The sequence below is a fragment of the Abramis brama genome (assembly GCF_963993115.1).
Source record: "Abramis brama genome assembly, chromosome: 3".
NCBI classification, from domain to species: domain Eukaryota; kingdom Metazoa; phylum Chordata; class Actinopteri; order Cypriniformes; family Leuciscidae; genus Abramis; species Abramis brama.
The window spans coordinates 14,626,558-14,648,262 of NC_139965.1; the positions used below are offsets into that span (position 1 = coordinate 14,626,558).

The following is a 21,705-nucleotide window of genomic DNA, read 5'->3' on the forward strand; positions in this document are numbered from 1 at the left end:
TACAGTCTGTTACTGATAAAATCACGATCAGCACAATGTAACAATGTAAAACTGGCTGAGGTAAAAAAAAGCAAACAGGTGGAAAGATGAAGAGATGATTTAGCCTTTTTGCAATAGAGAAAGAGAAAGACTTTGAGCAAAAAAAAGAAAAGGAGTGTGTAGGTGTGCAGAATGACAGGTATGCTACCTGGGCTGTTGGAGCGGTTCAGGCAGAACATTTCGCTTACGTTTTTTTTTATAAATTTATCAACCTCTCTATCCTTTCATCAGAATTAAACTAATAAATTATGACTATTATAATTTCAAACTTCTATGGATTTATAAATTCAACATTTCCAGTAAGATAGATTCATAAGTGCAAGGCTTGCATTCAATAAAGCGTTATAAATCAGTTCATCCACGAGACGGAAGTCCCGTGCACTTGACGCTGTAACTTCACTGTTGCAAACATGGCTCTGAAAGACGGAGACGTTTGCTGCCATGCAAGTAGAGCTGGCAGGAGGGCAAGAGTCAGTACATTCAGGCTCAACCTGATAGACGGCCTACGACCATTTCTCTTACAATCACTCCATCCCTTCCCCCATTTCTCTTCTTCTCGTCTTGCTCAGAGCCTGCTTCGCTTCATTTACTTCTAAGCCATAAGAATGAGTGGTGACTTTTACTTAAGCTATGGGCTTTTTTCCCGCAGCTGGGTGGAGTTGTGACCAGCGTGCATTTCTCAGACTATAGCATTTGTGACATGGCTTTAACGTGCGTCACACCTGTTGACCAGAAACAATTTCACTCTGAAAAGGCTTGGAAGAACTCTTCTCACAGATCCACATTCTAAGAGTGTATTAGTGAGGAATGTTGGTTACTATATTTAAATATTGTAATAGTCATCTCTCACACATGCTCTCTCATTCTGTCAGTTTTATGTCAGTCGAGCGTTCCTGCTTGGCTTGTTACACCTGCGATTCTGCCACGATGAAACTTGAGGTTCACATGGTTTTTTCATCTGTCGAACTTTCTGAAATTATTTGTAGCTATACCAATCCCTATCTTTTTTATTTATTATTAAGTACCTATTTGCCACATGGAATTGATTTGTTGGTGAATTTTACTTCACGAGGGCATTTCCCCCCCAACTGTCCATTTATATGCCCAAATACTTAAACTGAATAATTTGATTAAACTCATTCAAAGTTTGAATAATTTATTTGCAGAAACGTTGTAAATGTGCAAAATATCATAACACAATAAAGGCTCGGTATCTACAGAGGAATTTAAACCATGCTGAAATCATAACTAGATTGACCTAGAATAGAATAGATCAAGTATTAAAAAATAAAATAAAATGTTGCCCCTATATTTTAAATACTTGGGCATTTTGTTCCAAGGCCTGGTTAATTTCTGTTCCTCATTCACAATTGTATTTATTTTCAATCCTTGAATGCCCAATGTACATATCTAATTTCCAAGTTCACCTTTACAGTAAGTTACTGTTGCACTAAATTCAGAACAGTATGCAAGTAATACATTAGTTTTAGAACAAGACGCACTAAACATAACATTAATAATAAAGAGGTGGTGCCAGAGAACAGAAAAACCAAAACGATTTTATTAAATAAAAAGAAAAACACAACACTGTTTTCCTCATGGGGACTAAAAGTGTCCCCACAAGGACAAGGATCAAGGATTTTGGATATTGCATCTTTGTGGGGATATTTTGTCCCCATAATGTAGGGTTAACCTGAAACACGGCATGGATGAATTAAAGCATAGGGGAGATAGTTACTATTTGAACAACAGAGAATATTTTTTATTCTAAGGTTGCTTTTGAAAGTTAATTTCTGGGTAGACACATATCTTAAAAGTCCTGGCTACAAAAGAACAAACATTAAATAATCTAACATTTCCACTATTACTGCCCTCAAGAAAAAAGTTAACTGAACATGATACTGAACATTTGTGACATGTTGTCATGATAAAACCTGCCATTAAGCAGTCTATTATAAGCTTTTCAGCAAAATGTAAAGCAGGTAAAACATTTATGCAACACATTGCTACTGAGATACTGCCTTTGTGACAACATCCATGAGTGACAACTAGCCCCGGTCTTCCTTATATCTGTTCCAAATGGATCAGTTTAACATATTAGCAAGGGAAAAACAGGTCAACACATATGAAGTCTGTTTTGTGTAGTTCATAAAGAGCCGTTTGAATAGATGGCGTGGACAAACGTAACGTAGGCCCGTTTAAACCACGTGTTTGCGTTAGGAGACATTAGTGTGGAAAAGAGTGCGGTTAATATTCACTCAGTAGTTCTGCCATCTGGCGGTGCGTTGAGGAAACTCACTCACTCATTCAGCCCTCGGGTCTCTTCTCTCCGACAGTTACTTTTGACATGCTTCAACACGAACGATGTACAGAGAGAAAATACCGTTAGGATTTGGTTGGGAGTAACCCAGATAAAGCTGTAAAACAAACAACAATGTAAAGACAGTGTTGATTACGGTGTCATTAGCAAACACGAGGTGGTTGCAATGTAGGGCTATTAGACTATGTAAGTGTAAACAGCTAACTTTCATCTTGGTATTCTGGCAGTATGAAAGAGAGAGACAGAAAGGGTGGAATGTCATAAAGAGATAAATGACCTGCAGTAACTTGCCATCTGACACTGAAATGTTTATTTCATCATGCTCACAATTACACTTCATAACAGAAACATAAGGTGCAGTGTGTGAGAATTACACAAGTAGACTAATGAACCTTTAACGGTGGACAAGATAAACACTAAAACTAATTTACTAACATTCAGATTTTATTATATTAAAGTATTAGGCTAACTTCATCTTCAATGCCTGACAAGTAATACAGTGTACACAATAATGACATTCATAGTGGATTGCAGTGCAGTCTTGTTTAATTTACAAGAAATATGTAGGCCTATTATTTTAGTCTTTTTATTCTGAAGAAAATATAAATTCCTGTTGATTTTGTTATGTTAAGGTCACCATGAAATCAAAATGGACAATTTTAATAATGCATTATAAATTATTTAGTGCAATTAACCAATAAAAACAGAAAAAAGAAAAAGAAAAGTAGGCCATGTACCCTCTTAATCTTTAATCAAAATATCTTCCCCTCCCTCTTGCAGCGGCATCTCTTCTCTGATGATGTGTTTAGTGGCGTGAGGGCGGGGCAACCTGTCACTCACATGAGATCGACCAATAGCAAACCACAACCGTCCAATCAATTCCCAAAGGACAAAATCAAGTCCCGCCCTACATTTCTTGCTCAGGAAGCCGCTTCACTCGGATGCATGTCACAATAAGGAATAAAAGACTATTGCAACCTTTGTTTAATGCTGACTTTAATAGAATAAGAAAGATTAGAAGATTTGTTGGTATGAAAAGGCTATTTCTTAGGCAAAAAAGAAAAGCCCAAAACATTACAGAGCAGATGTTTGGTCATAAAACCTTTTAAAGTCACTGGACAGGCGTGATCACCAGCGGAGCATCATTTTTGCCTGTTTTGTTGGTACAGGGACTGAAGAACGGATAAATGGTCTCAGAGAAGTTGTCCATGAACGTGTAGATGTGCATTTTTGCATCCACATTATAAAAGGACACTTGTCCTTTTTCGTAGTCCACAAACAGCCCTATCTTCTGAGGTTTCAGGGCGAGGGGTAGGGCAATGGATGGCTCAGTCCTGAAGGCAAAGTTGTTCTTGTCCCGCAAGCTAAGAAACCAGTAGCCGTTGCTGGGGCTGACTGTGATCTTACCTTTCCTGTTGCTGGAATGACTGGCCACCCCCAGGTCCCAGTCGGTCTTTCCATCGACCTCTACCTCCCAGTAGTGTCGACCCACGCTGAAGCCCTCGCGCCCCAGAACACAGACTACACGGTCAAAGCGCTCACGGTTGTTGGGAACATGTTGGTGCCTTTCACTGCACCACACCTTCTTCTTGTCTTCTGATAGGAGGAGACGTGGATGAGCAGTGCTGGAGTCCAGGGTCACATCAACTGATGGAAAAAGCTCAAATTATTACCTTTTTATGTTTAGAATATACATAAACTGCCTGGCCAATTAAAAAAGTTTCTGTTTGGATTTAAAAGGGTCTATGATTGGATCATTATTGCTGTGATTATGATGTTTCTAGCATGTTATATGTTTGGCAACAGTTCTTCAAACTCTAACTGATGAAGTGTGTAGATTTTCTTTTTCTTAAACTACTATGTAGAAAGACACATCATGGCCATATTCCAGGTTGACAATGCCAAGATTCATCAGGCTCAAATTATGAAAGAATGTTTGGGAGGAAGCATGAAGAACCTCTTGATGGAAATAAAGGTTTAGATGTTATTTCCATCCAGAGGTGCATACATTTTTTTGGTCAAGATCTTGGAGTAATGATGCTGAAAATTCTGCTTTGCATTACAGGAATAAAATAATAATAATAATAATAATAATAATAATAATATTATTATATTAAAGCAGAAAACAGTCATTTTAAATTGCAATATTATTTCACAATATTACTGTTTATACTGTATTTTTAATCAAATAAATGCAGCCTTGGTGAGCAGAAGAGACTTCTTTCAAAAACATAAAATTATACCGACCCTAAACTTTTGAATAGAGACACGCATAAAAATGTAATATAATTTTGATTAAATATTCTGGTACTATATAAAAATTCTACCTGGAATTTTATTAAATATTATATAATTCAATATTATTTATTTTATATAGAAAAATAGGATTTGGCAAATAATGGGTCAAGCAAATCAGAAAAATGCTGTTTAATTAAGCATATGTCATACTGCTTGACGTCATGTCAAGTTCCCAAATGCTCAATGCACAACAACAACAGAAATTAAGTTCTTTTGGCTTTCCTAAACACAAGGGATGCAGGTGATATGATGTGCAGGAATCAACAAGCAATATAAACTTATCTCAACTACTTAGGACTTTGTATAAGAGGGCAAAGCTGTTATTAAACCTCAAGGGAAAAAAACTCTATAGTGCCTGCTTATATATACACACACTGCAATAAAATGTCATCTATAACTCATACCTGCATATTCCTGGATTCTCTTCACTTCTGCAAAACATTGAAATAAGATCATGTTATTGAAAAGAAAAATGCATTTCGTAATTCTACTTGCGTAGTTATATAACAAATCATGGTAAGATCTTACTTGGGTGTGACTTCAATGGTGATTGGTTAGTGGACACAGAGAGGCCTAGAACAGAAAGAGATGTCACGGCATGAAGGAACATCTGCCACTAGATGGCGCTGTAGTTTAGTGTTTGACAGGTGTCACTCACACACTGCAGGCAGTTTCTGAAGCTCCTGCTTATACTGTTCCAGTAGCTGACAGACTGTGGTGTAAATGGCTTTAGTTCCAAGGTCACAGGTCAGCGATACTCCTGTCCAGTCTTTCTTTGACATGGGAGTACTGACATCAGAGTAGCCCTGTTGGAGAACACCAAGAGCAATTATTGAGCTTGGTGTTTAAAGTGTCATGCTTATTTTCTTTCTAGAGTTTGCCCATTATGAAATGTCTTGATTGATTGATTAATCCTAAGGAAATTCAAGGCATTCAGTAGCTTATACAACAGAGAAGACACCATACACACAATATCAGATATAACAAATATAAAAATCAGCAGTCCAGTATAACATCAATGTCAATTGTCAACATGATAAAATGTATGCAAGATAAAGTATGTGTGCTGGAGGTTATAATAATATAGTGCAAATTCAATAAATAGCTTAATAGTGCAAGGATAACACTGAAAATATATATGTTAACAAATACAAAATAACAATTGTGCATAAAGGCTAATATAGCAACAAGACATGAGTATAAGTGAGTATTATAGCATTGGCAAAGAATTAAAGAAAGGCAACTGAAAAATATACTTTAAAAATGCAATTTATGCAATTATACTTACTTTTCAATAACATTTTAAACATTTGGGGAAACTTTTAAATAAAATATTTAAAATTATATATAATATTTAAAATTATATATATATATATATATATATATATATATATATATATACACATATATATATACACATATACATATATATATATATACATATATATATATAGATTACTGTGAGAGACATAATCTAAAAAAAAAAAATCCAGAAATCACAATATATGATTTTTTAACTATTTATTTGTATAGAGCGGCTGCAAATAAGTATTTGAACACCTGTCTATCAGCTAGAATTCTGACCCTCAAAGACCTGTTAGTCTGCCTTTAAAATGTCCACCTCCACTCCATTTATTATCCTAAATTAAATGCACCTGTTTGAGGTCGTTAGCTGCATAAAGACACCTGTCCACCCCATACAATCAGTAAGAATCCAACTACTAACATGGCCAAGACCAAAGAGCTGTCCAAAGACACTAGAGACAAAATTGTACACCTCCACAAGGCTGGAAAGTGCTACGGGGAAATTGCCAAGCAGCTTGGTGAAAAAAGGTCCACTGTTGGAGCAATCATTAGAAAATGGAAGAAGCTAAACATGACTGTCAATCTCCCTCGGACTGGGGCTCCATGCAAGATCTCACCTCGTGGGGTCTCAATGATCCTAAGAAAGGTGAGAAATCAGCCCAGAACTATACGGGAGGAGCTGGTCAATGACCTGAAAAGAGCTGGGACCACCGTTTCCAAGGTTACTGTTGGTAATACACTAAGACGTCATGGTTTGAAATCATGCATGGCACGGAAGGTTCCCCTGCTTAAACCAGCACATGTCAAGGCCCGTCTTAAGTTTGCCAATGACCATTTGGATGATCCAGAGGAGTCATGGGAGAAAGTCATGTGGTCAGATGAGACCAAAATAGAACTTTTTGGTCATAATTCCACTAAACGTGTTTGGAGGAAGAAGAATGATGAGTACCATCCCAAGAACACCATCCCTACTGTGAAGCATGGGGGTGGTAGCATCATGCTTTGGGGGTGTTTTTCTGCACATGGGACAGGGCGACTGCACAGTATTAAGGAGAGGATGACCGGGGCCATGTATTGCGAGATTTTGGGGAACAACCTCCTTCCCTCAGTTAGAGCATTGAAGATGGGTCGAGGCTGGGTCTTCCAACATGACAATGACCCGAAGCACACAGCCAGGATAACCAAGGAGTGGCTCTGTAAGAAGCATATCAAGGTTCTGGCGTGGCCTAGCCAGTCTCCAGACCTAAACCCAATAGAGAATCTTTGGAGGGAGCTCAAACTCCGTGTTTCTCAGCGACAGCCCAGAAACCTGACTGATCTAGAGAAGATCTGTGTGGAGGAGTGGGCCAAAATCCCTCCTGCAGTGTGTGCAAACCTGGTGAAAAACTACAGGAAACGTTTGACCTCTGTAATTGCAAACAAAGGCTACTGTACCAAATATTAACATTGATTTTCTCAGGTGTTCAAATACTTATTTGCAGCTGTATCATACAAATAAATAGTAAAAAAATCATACATTGTGATTTCTGGATTTTTTTTTTCCGATTATGTCTCTCACAGTGGACATGCACCTACGATGACAATTTCAGACCCCTCCATGATTTCTAAGTGGGAGAACTTGCAAAATAGCAGGGTGTTCAAATACTTATTTTCCTCACTGTATATATATATATATAGCTTGAAAAGTGATGTATTTTTTAACACTACAGTTAAAAAGTTTGGGGTCAGTATTTTTTTTAATTAATGCTTTTATTCAGGAAGGTGCATTAAATTAATTTCAAATGAATACTTTTTTATAAACTTTCTAATAAATCAAAGAATTCTCTAAAAAAATGTTTTCATAAAAATATTTATAAATAATAATAATAAGCAGCAAATCAGCATATCTGAATGATTTCTGAAGGATCATGTGACACTGAAGACTGGAGTAATGATGCTGAAAATTCAGCTTTGATCACAGGAATAAATTACATTTGAAAATATAAATAAGTTATTTTAAATTGTAATAATATTTTACTATTTATATTGTATTTTTGATTAAATACAGTACATGCAGCCTTGGTGAGCATAAGAGAATTCTTTCAAAAACACATTTGACCTCAAAATAATAAAATGTATACACACATATATACATATATATACATACATATACACACACATATATGTATATATATGTATATATATATATGTATATATATGCTGTGATATTATCTAATATAATATATATAATATCTATGATATTTGAAATAGACTACATCGTCGAAGAGAAGAGATTGAAAAGATGATGGGTCTCAAATGAAATCTCATGCACACTTCCCAAGGCATGTTCTCTTGACACATTACAGACCTTCAGTCCAGTGACAAAATTGTCAGTTTTGGCCAGTTTCGCCAGCGCTGCGCTTCTCCTCCTCATCTCCGTGATCTCCAGCTCCAGCTCTCGGATCATGAGCTCCGCCTGGTGCTCCGCGGAGCGCCGGTTTATCTCCGTCACTTCCAGCAGCTCGGCCTGGCTGCGTTCGAGAGAACCCATCAGCGCCCCGAACATCCGCATGCTGCGCTGTACCTCGTTCTCGGACAGCGTCTGGGGAAGAAGAGCTTGATTTACACTACTTTTCTCTAAAAAGTGGGGGATTTTTATTGTTGTTGGATGATGAAAACAAGTGATAGCTACTGTGTAAACTCACTTTGACGTCAGCTAGTGATTGTCTGATCGCCTCCACTTTCTGCATCCTCTCTCTGGTCATCTGCTGTATCTCTGTCTCTGTGGTGGAAATCTTCATCTGTGTGAAAGTAAACAGGAAATGATGCAGCAGGAAGTGGGCCAGATTTTACCAGTAATGCTGCATTATATTAATATAGCTCCAAACAAGTGCTTAAGCAATATCAGTGCTTCATGTACATTTACTGTACATTTTTACATCCCAAATATTATTTTTTTAAGAATGACTGCTCCTTGCACCAGAGGTGGACAGTTACAAAATAAATTTACTTTAGTACTGTAGTTAAGTACACTTAGTATCTGTTCTTTACTTGAGTATAATTTTTTTCTGGAAACTTTTTACTTTAACTTCACTACATTTGAAAGACAAATATCGTACAATTCTGTCAAGGTCCTTGAGTAGAAAGTAGTAATGTCACTAAGGGGATGATTTTGGTTGCAGGGGTTGCATTTTGGTTTGAAATGAAAGTCGGTTTGACGCCAGAACCCGACTGATGTTGGTTTCTGACATTAACCCAATTTTCATTTTCAACCACAATACGCCTGTCCAGCGTTGGAGAAAAATGTCAATCTGGCGTTGGATTCTGACATCGACCTCATTTTCATTTTCAGCTCTGGGTTTGGTCTTCTAAATGTGAATTTTGTTTTGGAGCACACTACAGTGCGTGCAGAATTATTAGGCACGTTGATTTTCTGATCATAATTTTTTTCCAGGCACATTTGACCAATTCCAAACCACATTAATCGTAATAACTACAATTAATTTTGTATTTAATCATTTATAAGTGATATATAATTGTTCATGAAGGCTGGAAATAAAGAAAACGCCTTATATTCAGGTGTGCAGAATTATTAGGCACGTTTTCTTTTACAGATAAAATAAGCCAAAAAAAGAGATTTAACTCAGACTGAAAAGTCAAAAATTATTAAATGCCCCAAACATTGAAGATAACACAAAAACACTTTCCAAACAAGAAATTTCACATTTTCATTTATTTTGTTTTATTTACCGTTTAAAATTAATTTACCACTTAATGAACTCCACTGACAGCAGTTGGTTAAAAGTTATTACTAAGTTACTTCATTAGTTTGCAAATGCCACATATTTTTAAGGGGACTTAAAAATTAAGAGCACAGTAATATATAATAATTAAAATATTATTATATAATAACAGTTATATAATAAAAAAATAATGTAATAGTGTGGGAGCCAGTGAGGTGTGAGGGGTTTTAAAAGTTTTTTTTATACTTCTAGAGTTGGGGGAAGTTACTTTAAAAAAAAGTAATGCATTAAGATTACGTTACTCTCTAAAAAGTAACTAATTGCATTATGGAAAGTAAAGTGTATTACATTACTTTTTTTGCATTTCTATTCTCTTCTGGGCTGGGCTTGCTTGTTTGTTTTTCGATAACAAAAAAACTAAATTTTTTTGCCAAACATAAAGGCCCTTTCACAACAAAAGTGAAATGAATAAGCCTCAGGCTGAAGGAAATGCAAATTCACGCCTGTACAGTAGAGGGCGCAACTCAAACAAGCCTGTCAGCTGTGCTGCAGTTTTGGATTTTAAAAGAAAATTCAACACAAATGTGCTGTTTATCTAAAGTAAATTTTTTACTTATTCGAAGGTCAGCAGTAAAGACATTGGTTAATAAAGTGATATTAAATACATAAAGCATATTTGTGAAATTTTTCATATTTAAAGCAACACTATGGAACTTTTCCTCTTCGGTCCCCCTACAGGTTGGAAGCGGAATTGTCCATTACCGCTGTCGTAAATCATTTCGCCTACCGCAGCCTACCGTCGCACACACGTTTGCTGTTTAACCAGCACCGGCTTTGGAATGAATGATGTCCACAGACAAGGTAGAGTATGATGCATGATTTCATGAAAGTATGATGTATTGCGACATCAGAAACGAAGAAAAACAAACAAAAAAAAATCACTATTGTAACGCTTGTCGTAAAGCAAGTCAAATTTGTAGTTTTCTTATGTCTCATTTGAACTACAGAATCGCGACTGGAATCACCATATCAGAGTGATAATAGTAGATAAAGGACTGCAAAGCGGAGGCAGAAGTACCTTCCACCCTGTTACGACTTGAACCACTGAAACGATTTTGGAAACATTATTTTAAGGTAAAAAATGTTACATAGTGTTGCTTTAATTACAGGTTTGCGTAATATTCACATTTCACTGTATTATTTATTTTGAGGAATACTGAATGTGTTTTTGTGCAAGTGAGATGAGTAAATCCATGTTCACATTTAGTCTAGAACTACAATATCCATCATGTTCACAAAGCGCACACAACACCTCTGCACTTACTCACGATTTCTCTCAACGAGCTGTTGCTTGCGTTTTTATTGTACACTTAAAAGTAGCGTTACTTTACTAGTTACTTGGAAAAAAAGTAATTGATTACACATTACCCCCAACACTGTTTGTTATATTCTACACAGACTCTTATTCCTCATTTCATCCTACCTTATAACTGCGCCACTCCTTCTCGGCACATGCGATGTCGTGTGATTGGTGTTCCGTTTGTCCGCACTCAACACAAATACACTCCAGATCAGACAGGCAGAACAACTCCAGGTTACAGTGATGTTTTGGACAAAGGGGCACTTTCGTGGCATCTGCCGCCCCACTCAGGGTAAATCTTCGCAGGGACAGCTGTTTGGCAATAACAGGCAACTGGGTGCGATTAGCATCTGTGTTCGGTGTTCGTTCAGACCCGCTTTCATCATGACAGGCCTGAGAATTGCCATGTACTCTGTACCGTGATAATCTCTGCTTCATTTCGTCAATAAGATAACCTGGACTATGGCCTGGCTCTGGTTTTCTTCCCTCTTCTTCAGCCTCTCCACTTGACCCGACCCCCCCAGTGTCCCCCGGGTTTGCCATCATTTGCTTAAACTGCTCGGTGATCTCGCGTAGAGTCCGATTAATGTGGAGATCGGGCTTTCTCTTGAAGGACTGCTTGCAGAGGGGGCACTGGCAGAGCTTCGCTGTGTCCCAGTAGTGCCTGATGCAGGTCATGCAGAAGCTGTGGCCGCATGGCGTGGACACCGGATTGTCAAACACATCTAAGCATATGGAGCACAGCAGCTGCTCTTCAGACAAGAAGCTGCGTGAGAAAGGCATGGCTGTGCAGAGGGAAAGCAGGAAATACAGAGGAGAGGAAAGAGGAGGAAAATGGCAAGATAAGAGATGACAATGAGAGAAAAATGCAGAAATGAATGGAAATGTACATATTTGGCTGCATGACATGGGTAGGAAAATACAGGGTAACACTTTACAATAAGGTCTAATTTGTCTCTCTGCAGTCAATAATTTTATCCCTTAAAGGTGCTCTAAGCGATGTTGGGTGACGTCACTTCTTGTTGACGTTCGAAGTATTGTCAAACAAAACGGAGGCCCCCCCATCCACCCCCCATGCTTCCTGAAACAGGCTTTTCCGATGTAAATTCCCTCTTCTTTGCTATTTGTTCATCGTAACATCGTCTTTTTGGTCGTGTGTCGGCCATATCAAAATTCAAGAGAATATAATTCTAACTTTAGTCATTGTCTAGGACATCTCTCCTCTAGCTAGCTTCCCTCTTCATGCTTCTCTCTCCCCTTCATGTGCACACGCACTCACCCCCCAACCCCCACCCCCAAATCATTCTTGTTGGTTATTGGCTGGAACACTGTTTGTTATGTTTCGTGGTCCAGGCTGGGCCAGTGAATTATACAGGCTCGTCTACAAGTCGATGTATCAGAATGGTAATGCGTTTTATATCGCTCTCTGCAACGTTGAACACATAACAGCAAATTATATGATTAGCCTTTGGCTTGACTAAGTTATCAAACAGCTAATAATGTGTTGCTAGTGTTTCACAAACCATGTTCCCGTTCGCCATCTCAGAGTCAGACTGCTATCTTCTAAATATCAAAATCCTAAGAAACGCTTTGAACAACTTATGAGGCATATAGTTAATCATAACATCGTAATATACATCATAATTCACCCGGATTATTACTTTATGTACCCGATTTCCCTGTCCCTTCTTAAAGGGATAGTTCACCCAAAATGTTGTCATCATTTACTTACCTTCTGCTGAACACAAAAGAAGATATTTTGAAGAATATGGGTAACCAAACCCCATTGACTTCCATGGTATGAAAAAAAAAAATACTATGGATATTAATGGGGCCTGTGGAATTACAAATTTTATTAACGGTTTAAGATCTGCTGATCCTATGTCCAGACATAACATCACATGGAAAACTAAGGTGAACTACACTGTTTTGGGCATTCAATGTGAACATGATGGCATCAGATCAGTTTACTGATAGTTTCCAGTGAGTTGGTTGTGTCAGTCTTTGATCTTCCCACTGAGAGTCAAACTATGTGTTAATGTTTACATAGTCTTAGTTCTCGTAACTAAATGGTGCTTAAACCTTTTGATAATGTTGTCTAACCCATTGATCCTGTTTGTTTGTTTGAATTCTTTTGAGATAGATCTGCTGGAGTTTCATGACCAGGGGTGATTTTCTGTATTGTCTTTAGATGCTTTTGTTTTAGCAGTCACTTCTAAGGCTGTGTGTAAGGTCAACACATTTAAGGACAGCCCACTCAATGCCTATAAGATACCATGTAAAGTACCCTTAGCTAGACTTGATGACTGCAGCTACCAACAGATCGGGTTCTCAATAAAGAATCCTGATGAAGATACAACAGAGTCTCCTTCACTTCTGAGTTTCCTACAGGCCCATTCTTCAAAATATCTTCTCTTATGATCAGCAGATGAAAGAAACTCATACAGGTTTGGATCAACTTGAGGGCGTGTAAATGATGACAGAATTTCATTTTTGGGTCAACTATGTCTTTAAAGGTGTTCTTGCTCATTAATGATAGGAAAAGCCCAGCCCTGCATGTTGATGGGATTGTTTATATGTGACGGTAGGAAACGGACGATTTCAAACACTATTTGATACCGTCTTTGGTTCACTGCAATTTTAAGGAGAAAATACTCAGGAATGGTGTTGATTTGCACATGGTTATATGTCCACATAGACATATAGGCCTAAACAACATTAAAAACTGGATTTTCACCACAAGGGATCTTTAACATTAGTTGAGTATCAATAACTAACATCACTGTACAAAGGTATCCTAAAAATGTGCATCATTTGGTACCATCTAACAATAAGTAAAAATGTTAGTCACTCAACCTGACAAATTGGGCTATACCAATAAAAATAATTTCAGTTGGTATGACTTCACAGTTTCTGTGTTGACCTGAAAGAATGGGAACCTATAGGATTATTGGATGTTAGTAGTATTAGTCTAGATTCAGGGTTAGTTTCATTGAGTTTCTAAACACACTAAATGAGTCAGATTGAGAAAATGGTGTTCTCACCTCTAATCAGCAGTTTTACACTGGAATGAGGCACTACTGGCTAAAGTGTGCACATATTTTGTAAGAGCTCATTGCGTTTCAGTTCTACTTCATTGGTATGTTCCTTTTTTTCCAAGTATCTCAGTCCTTCAGAGCAGCTAGGTGGGTTCTGCGAATCCAAATCTATTTCCAACTGAGGAAATGAACACTTGCACACAAATGCAACCATTCAGTTGTACTTCCGACTACCATTCCTGTCAGTGGCGCCCAAAGGTTTTTTTTTAAGCTGCACTTAAACACCCGAATGCAAGTAAAAATATCAAACCAAGTTACATCTGTTAAACATGATCCAGTTTCTCAGTTGACCATTTTCCCAATGACTTTTAAAGAGTTGATTTTTTTTTTTTTTTATATGAAAATTCTCTCATTAATCACTCACCCTCATGTCGTTCCAAACCCGAAAGACTTTCGTTCATCATTGGAACACAAATGAAGATCTTTTTAATGAAATCTTTCTGTCCCTCCATTGACAGCCTATGCAACTACCACTTTCAAGCCCCAGAAAGGTAGTCATTAAAGTAATTAATGTGACTAGTGGTTTAATGCAAAAAAAAACAACCAACAACCCAATTTACCACTTTATTTACAAAATATTACTCTCGAGAGCACCACGATGCATGCATGTTGTGTTGACGCGAGCAGGCATTGTTGCGTGAACGCGCGCGGGAGATTCATATTTTGTGAATAAAGTGGTAAATTATGCATTTCCTACCTTTCTGGAACTTGAAAGTGGTAATTGTGTAGCTGTCAATGTAGGGACAGCTCCATCTTCATTAAAAAGATCTTCATTTGTGTTCTAAAGATGAATGAAAGTCATAGGGGTTTGAAACAACATGAGGGCGAGAAATTAATGACAGAATTGAAATTTTTGGGTGAACTAACCCTTTAACTAGCTGGTCCGAAAGTGATTTTTACTGGATGTATGAAGATCACAGACAAACTAAGTTTGACGAGTGGTCAAATACATTTTACTCTTTAAAATAAAAAAAAGAATTGCAAAATGATTTGCCTTGAGAAGTGTACTTATGCTACCTTTCTTTCAAATAAATGCTTCTTGGTTTTATTAATTATCTAATTAATGACATTCATTCACTTTTAAGTTTGGCATCCAAAAAAAACCTTTTTGTCCAAATACTACTTAAATTATGATTTAGTAAGTGCTGACTCTTTTATAACACTTTTCAGCTTACAAGCTCAACAGCAAATCCAGATCAACAGTCATAAAACTTATAGTACCAGAAATCTAAGAGTAAATTACCTCTGTAAGACACGTTCTTCTTTTTTATCCAGTGGTCTGTCGCTCCGTTCTTGTGCTGTATATCCAGGCGAGATTCAGTGGTTTAGGACAGGTCTGATAGAAATCTTACATGTGGTTTGCTTTTGGTGCTCTGATCTGCCCCTCCCTCCTCAGCTCTCTTTCACTCCCTCACTTTCTGCCAGATACAGAGAGATTAAACCTGTTTGATGAGATTCCAAACAGGATAACATGCTTGTTTAAACACACACTGTCAGGTTGACAAATGAATCTTACAGGATCATAAGTGGTTTACATTTTGATGTAACATATACTGACATTGATCATGACAAAATCTCCAAATATTTATTAAAAAGTACTTAATGTGGATTTAAATATTGTAAAATATGTTAAACTGAGATGATAGTACAACATTCTTATTGGTAGCTAGAATGAAGTTAAAATAACTATAACTTTAAAATAAAATTAAAAATAAATTAAATTAAATTAAAATTTAAAAAGCTGGCGAAGGCGAAGCTGTAGACTTTGCAGAGATCTGGGCCTGATCATGACTGAATACAGTCGACAAGGTCTTATACGGTCCAAACAAAAACCCTATACAAAAACCTGATGTAGTGTTAAATCAGCGGATGTTTTTGGAAGGGAGAACCAGATGGTGACACAATGTTTTTTGGTACATACTGTCTGCAGAGAGACAGATAGAATCGCCTCATTTCAAGAATGGTATTTCAAAAGTCAAATGCTACTCTACTAGATCTGCCGTAAACATGAGAGAGAGAGAGAGAGAGAGAGAGAGAGAGAGAGAGAGAGAGAGAGAGAGAGAGAGAGAGAGAGAGAGAGAGAGAGAGAGAGAGAGAGAGAGAGAGAGAGAGAGAGAGAGAGAGAGTGTGAGAGAGAGAGAGAGAGAGAGAGAGAGAGAGAGAGAGAGTGAGAGAGTGAGAGAGAGAGAGAGAGAGAGAGAGAGAGTGTGTCACAACAGAGAGCAAATGATCAGGGCAGCTTTGTCACGTACATCACTGAGGTTTTAAGGGTAGGCTACTCCGAACAGGATTTTTGGGTTCGATCACTGGAAGCAGTATTGGCCAATAACGGTCACTGAAATAAATAATAGGCAAACTATACTTAAAAATGTATTTTAAGAAATGTAAAAAAATTGTTGAGATGAGAAAGTATAATGAACTAACAACTCTTTATTTCTTTGCAAGCAAATGTGCAACATATTTCATTCCCTCTGTTAAAGGGAAAAATTAGAGCTTTTCAAATAGCATTCCCATGATATATATATAAAAAAAAAAAAAAAAAAGTAATCAAATGTAAAAACACTGCATAGTCTTCAGTATACATTTAATTAAAAACCGGTAATCCTACTAAATCTACTAAAGAGCAATGAGTGATTTTCTCTTTGGTCCTGTTTACACCTGGTATTAAGATGCGTTTTGGTCGATAGGATCACAAGTGGACGACGTTAAATACGGGTGTAAACAGGGTCTAAAACGCTTTGAGAGCCATTCCACCGAATGGGTGACATTTCTGTCCCCAGGACATTATATGTATAAAATTGCATGAAAATTAACTCTCAAATACATTTTATTATTAAGCAAGCAAAATGTCCTGCACATTAAGCCAACTACAAATTGAAAATGTATAATTAAAAACATTAATAAAAACTACATAGAACACTAAAAAAATAGCATTTTCTGCATGTCGCCACTCTCTATCTCTAAACTTTACCATGAAATATAATGATTAAAATCCTTCAGAAATCTTAATTTTTGGGGATTGTTGTGTGACTTTATATCCTAATATTTTAGATAAAATGCACATTTTAGTCGTGTCCCCAGGTTTTCACTCAGTCCTGTTACCCTAACACTCATTCCTGTTTCCTGTTCCTCATTCCTGTTATGAAATAGTTAATTCCTGTTACCAAGTGTTCATTCCTGTTACTATTTTTTTTTCTTTAAAAAAATAAATAAAGTTAAACCACTGTTTTTATCAGGTTTGTTTGGTCCATCATTTATACAATTGTTTAATAAATTGAATTATAAAAAAAATTAAATAAACTTGAGGCTTCGGTCTTCTTTAAAATGAAAAAATGGCTTTGTGTTTTTTATTAAAATACACTTTGCCTTAATAGTGATTTTTTTTGTCACAAATATCAATTATTTGAACATATAACCAACAATTTCTTTAAAATAAACACTTTCTTGTGGGGAAAACAAAGGAATTAATTGACATGCTTTTAAACATGCTTTTTAAATGGCACATGAGTTTCGGTAACAGGACTGAGAAATCATGCGTCCATCTTCTGCTTAGAAACATTGTAAAAAATTTAAATAAGTTTCCTGAGATTGATCAATACACATTTTGAATAGTTAAATGTGTAGTATTAGATTCAGTGTTGAAAAAAGATAAAACATAATGTTTAATTTCGAAGAGCAAATGTCACCCATTCGGTGGAATGGCCCTTGAGCTTGTCCACTTTCCACCACTTCCAGAGGTAGTCGAAAACACATTCGGCCGGTTTGCTTTCATCTATCTATAAATTACAGAAACGTCTGTCTGTCTGTCTGTCTGTCTGTGTGTGTGTGTGTCTGTCTGTCTGTCTGTGTGTGTGTCTGTCTGTCTGTCTGTGTGTGTGTGTGTCTGTCTGTCTGTCATTAGCATATCTCTCGAACCGTTAGTCCGATGGATTCAAACTCGACAGGTGTCTCGCTACAGGCACGAGTAAGTGCAGTGCCAAGTTTGACATTGTTTGGATGAGAAATGCAAAAGATATCATTAAAAATACCAGTAAAAGAAGCACTTAGAAGGTTGTGGTTTAAAAATAAACATTCTGACATAGGCCTACTCTGTCAGCTGTTTACTTCCGAATATTATATTTTATTCACGGCCATCATTTGTAATAACCTAGCCTGCTCCCTGAATTCAATGCGTTCACGGTCTCTTTCACGGGTACCAAACCAACAATTACTAAAAACACACACAAAAACTGATTTTGCACGGGCATTTTGCACTAGTAGTGTAAACACGTGATCGAATGTGTTCAAACCATAGACTGTAAAAAAATAGGTTAACAGCCACAAAAGACCGTCTACTCTCCTCTACTGACTTAATAAGCAACATTATGAGAAGTGCTGGCCAGACGGGATTTAAACTATCGGCTGAAGACCCAAGTTTGGTTTGAAGACAAAACACGAACCAAGCACAAAGTTATCTCAGCATTCCTGATTTCTAACACACACTCACAGTGTTTGCCGTGATCTTACGGCTGTCAGAGCAGAAACTAAAGCTGATGCTCTCTGTGTGTTTCTTTGTCGTCAGTCACAAATGTAAATTGTGCAAGCTTATCTCGTCCATTTCTTTAAAGAAAATAAAGATCTTTTCAAAAGATTTGAAAAAGCCCATACATTTGTTTTTGTTTTTCGATGAACATTAATGACACACACGGCAGAATGCATATTTGGCTGCTGTCAATTTAAAACCGAATGCACAGATCCACACTCGACTTATTTCCCAAACGTGTTTAGGCCTACTTAAGACAAAACCGACGGTGTTTAAGCAAATTCTCACCAAGCTCCTTCCACTCCGTCTCAGTCCGTGCCAGTGCCACGATCCGGATCCGATGCAGTTTTAATAACTCTTTTTTTTTTATCGAGCACGTCCTGCAGTTTAGCAACAGCTAGAGTGTATTTTTTAACAATCACTATAGCGTATTTGTTTGGGCTTTAAGGGAGGAACGAAAGAACTAAAACATCACAGCCCTATTGTTGTCGTTAGGCTACAATGTCTCCGCAAAGACGCTGCAAATTTAATTTATGGCTGGAAACGGCTGAGAAAATTTGTCTCGCGGGTTTTGCGTCATCAGCTCGGCTCTTTTGATCGGCCTTTATAGAGACCACCGATCAAATTACATTAAGCTATTATTGGTCAACCAATAAATCGGAGCACCCTTACTAAGTTTGGTTCCAAATAGTTCTCAACTTGTTGATACTGTTAAACTGTAAATACATTATACAATAATTTGAATTTTGACCATTTTTAAGCTGTAAGTAGGCTAATTAAAAAACAAACAAACCAAAAAACATTAAAAAAAACGATTTTTGTTACTTGAAATAAAATATACAAAGTGAAATGGAGACATGGAGGCATATCGACCTTCTCAACAATAAAATTATTATTATAACCCTCCAATGCATATTTAAGGCCCTTTTGGTGACATCGAGATGATATATAATCTTTCTGTCTCCAAAAAATCATCAATTGCCTCCTGTGAAATGTCTCCTACTCAGTGTTAATTTTGGCAGCCATTTTTGATTTAGTCTTAGTTTTCATCTTGAGACGAAAATACTTATTGGTCTTAGTCACATTTTAGTCATTTTGTCTTTCATAGTTTTAGTCTAGTTTTAGTTGACGAAAAGTCATTGCGTTTTTTGTCAACTTTTAGTCAAACTGCATTAATTTTGGTAGCTATTTATATGTAGTCTTTAGACAAAAAATGTCCTATTTTTTTATCTCTAGGCCAATTCAATTAAGCTTATGAGAAATGTAAATTAAGGTAACAGGCTGTATTGACATTGCACTCTTTAGCAGTAGCACTTGTGCAATTCTACATACCCCTTTTCCTTAGTTCAGTGGTTTTTAGAGTGCCCTACCCCCTGGTACCCCCTCTCTTCCACTTAGACTGCAGTCACACTTTTTCCATTAAGGGACAATATTTTTTTATATATATTTTTTTAAATTAAACAATGTTCAATAAATATGCAATGATGGTAAAAACTTAGTGATACCGGTACTTTTAAAATATTAAATTAAAGCCAGTAGTAAGTCACTGTCTTTATGAGTGAGTCATTCATTCAGTAAGGAAGCAAGCTGCTATTTTTATGAACGGGTCAGGAATCTCACGATTCATTCTAAGCCACAAAATCGTTCACGAATCACCGCTGTGTGCTGCAGTTCTGCTGTGGCTTTCGTTGCAAAATAGAGCAATAAGCCTATGACAATGCTGTTTTAAATGTAGTAAATAATTTAATGTTACCCTTCTGTTTGTTGAACTGTTGTATAAAATCAATGTCTCATTTGAAATCGTGTGGATATTAAGGAAACATTGCATTCTTGCTCGTATAATATGATCGACATTAAAAACACTGGATATCAGCCTATATTTTGATCGCAGATTTAGTAGCACAGATAGCGCAAACGGCTCGTGGCAGAACACAGACCGACTGAAAGACACTTTAATTTAAGTAGAAAATCTCAAATGAAGATCGCTAAACTCCAGTTTACTTGTCTGTGTTGTTTTCAGATCATCCGCGCTTATTCAGCAGTGTAGAGAGCGCGCGCGCATGGTTGCCAGATACTATTGAAAAGACCGGGTAGAAAACGTGTTCTTTTAACAGAAAAGCTCTGTCTGGGGATTTAATTATTAAAATCTGGCAACCGTAAGCATGAACGCTCGTAAAAAACAGTCAATGTGTTGTCGTCTCCTTTATTTGACACAAACAAGTGGTTTTGGTTAAGTTTAAAAATGTTTAAACGCATTTCAGTCTCGTCTTTTTCGTCAACGATATTGCATGTGTTGATATAGTCACAGTTATCGTTTAATGACGTGGGTGTCGTCTCTCATCGTCTTGTCTTAGTCAGGGGAAAAAAGGTCGTCAACGAACATTTTTCGTCATAGTTTTCGTTAACGAAATTAACACTGCTCCTACTGTGACAGCTGCTGCCAAAGCGCCTGTTACTGAACGTTGACTGTTTGTCAGAGTGAGTGGAGGGGGCGTGGCTTAGCCATTGGTCAATTAGCATACATGCGCAGGGAAAAATAAATAGAAATGTGGAAATACAGAAATAAATAAATGTAGAAATGTGGAAATACAGAAATAAATAAATGTAGGAATAAATAAATGTATAAATAAATACATATATAAATAAATAAATATATAAATACATAAATATATAAATAAATGTATAAATACATAAATAAATACATATAGAAATGCATAAATAAATAAATAAATACATGTAAAAATACAGAAATAGCCATTTATATTACCAAAATGTATTTATTTTCACTATTATTTCTGCATTTATTTATTTATTTCTACTTTTATTTATTTATTTATTTTTCGTTCTGTCATTTTTAGTCCTTCATAGGCATACATGCGCAGGGAAAAATAAATGTAGAAATGTGGAAATACAGAAATAAATAAATGTAGAAATGTGGAAATACAGAAATAAATAAATGTAGAAATACAGAAATAAATAAATGTATAGGAATAAATAAATGTATAAATAAATACATATATAAATACATAAATATATAAATA

The 21,705-nt window shown here is 36.6% G+C and overlaps 1 protein-coding gene across 3 annotated transcripts; it reads right to left on the bottom strand.

Moving 5' to 3' along the window:
* Nucleotides 1–2,643: 2,643 nt before the first annotated feature.
* Nucleotides 2,644–19,242, bottom strand: LOC311080237 (E3 ubiquitin-protein ligase TRIM39). Of its 3 annotated transcripts, XM_084110029.1 has the most exons (10): nt 18,953–19,242; nt 15,386–15,560; nt 14,089–14,260; nt 11,168–11,829; nt 8,647–8,742; nt 8,310–8,543; nt 5,316–5,463; nt 5,186–5,230; nt 5,062–5,088; nt 2,644–4,006 (listed from the first exon to the last, which is right to left on the bottom strand). In XM_084110029.1, the coding sequence occupies exons 4-10, from the start codon at nt 11,825–11,827 to the stop codon at nt 3,471–3,473; spliced, it is 1,746 nt and encodes a 581-aa protein (XP_083966155.1). In that variant the 5' UTR covers nt 11,828–11,829; nt 14,089–14,260; nt 15,386–15,560; nt 18,953–19,242; the 3' UTR covers nt 2,644–3,470. The 3 variants fall into 3 exon arrangements, with proteins under 3 accessions (XP_083966155.1, XP_083966154.1, XP_083966156.1); XM_084110028.1 differs by lacking the exon at nt 14,089–14,260; XM_084110030.1 differs by lacking the exons at nt 14,089–14,260; nt 18,953–19,242 and adding an exon at nt 14,840–14,923 and having other exon boundaries at nt 15,386–15,498.
* Nucleotides 19,243–21,705: the final 2,463 nt, after the last annotated feature.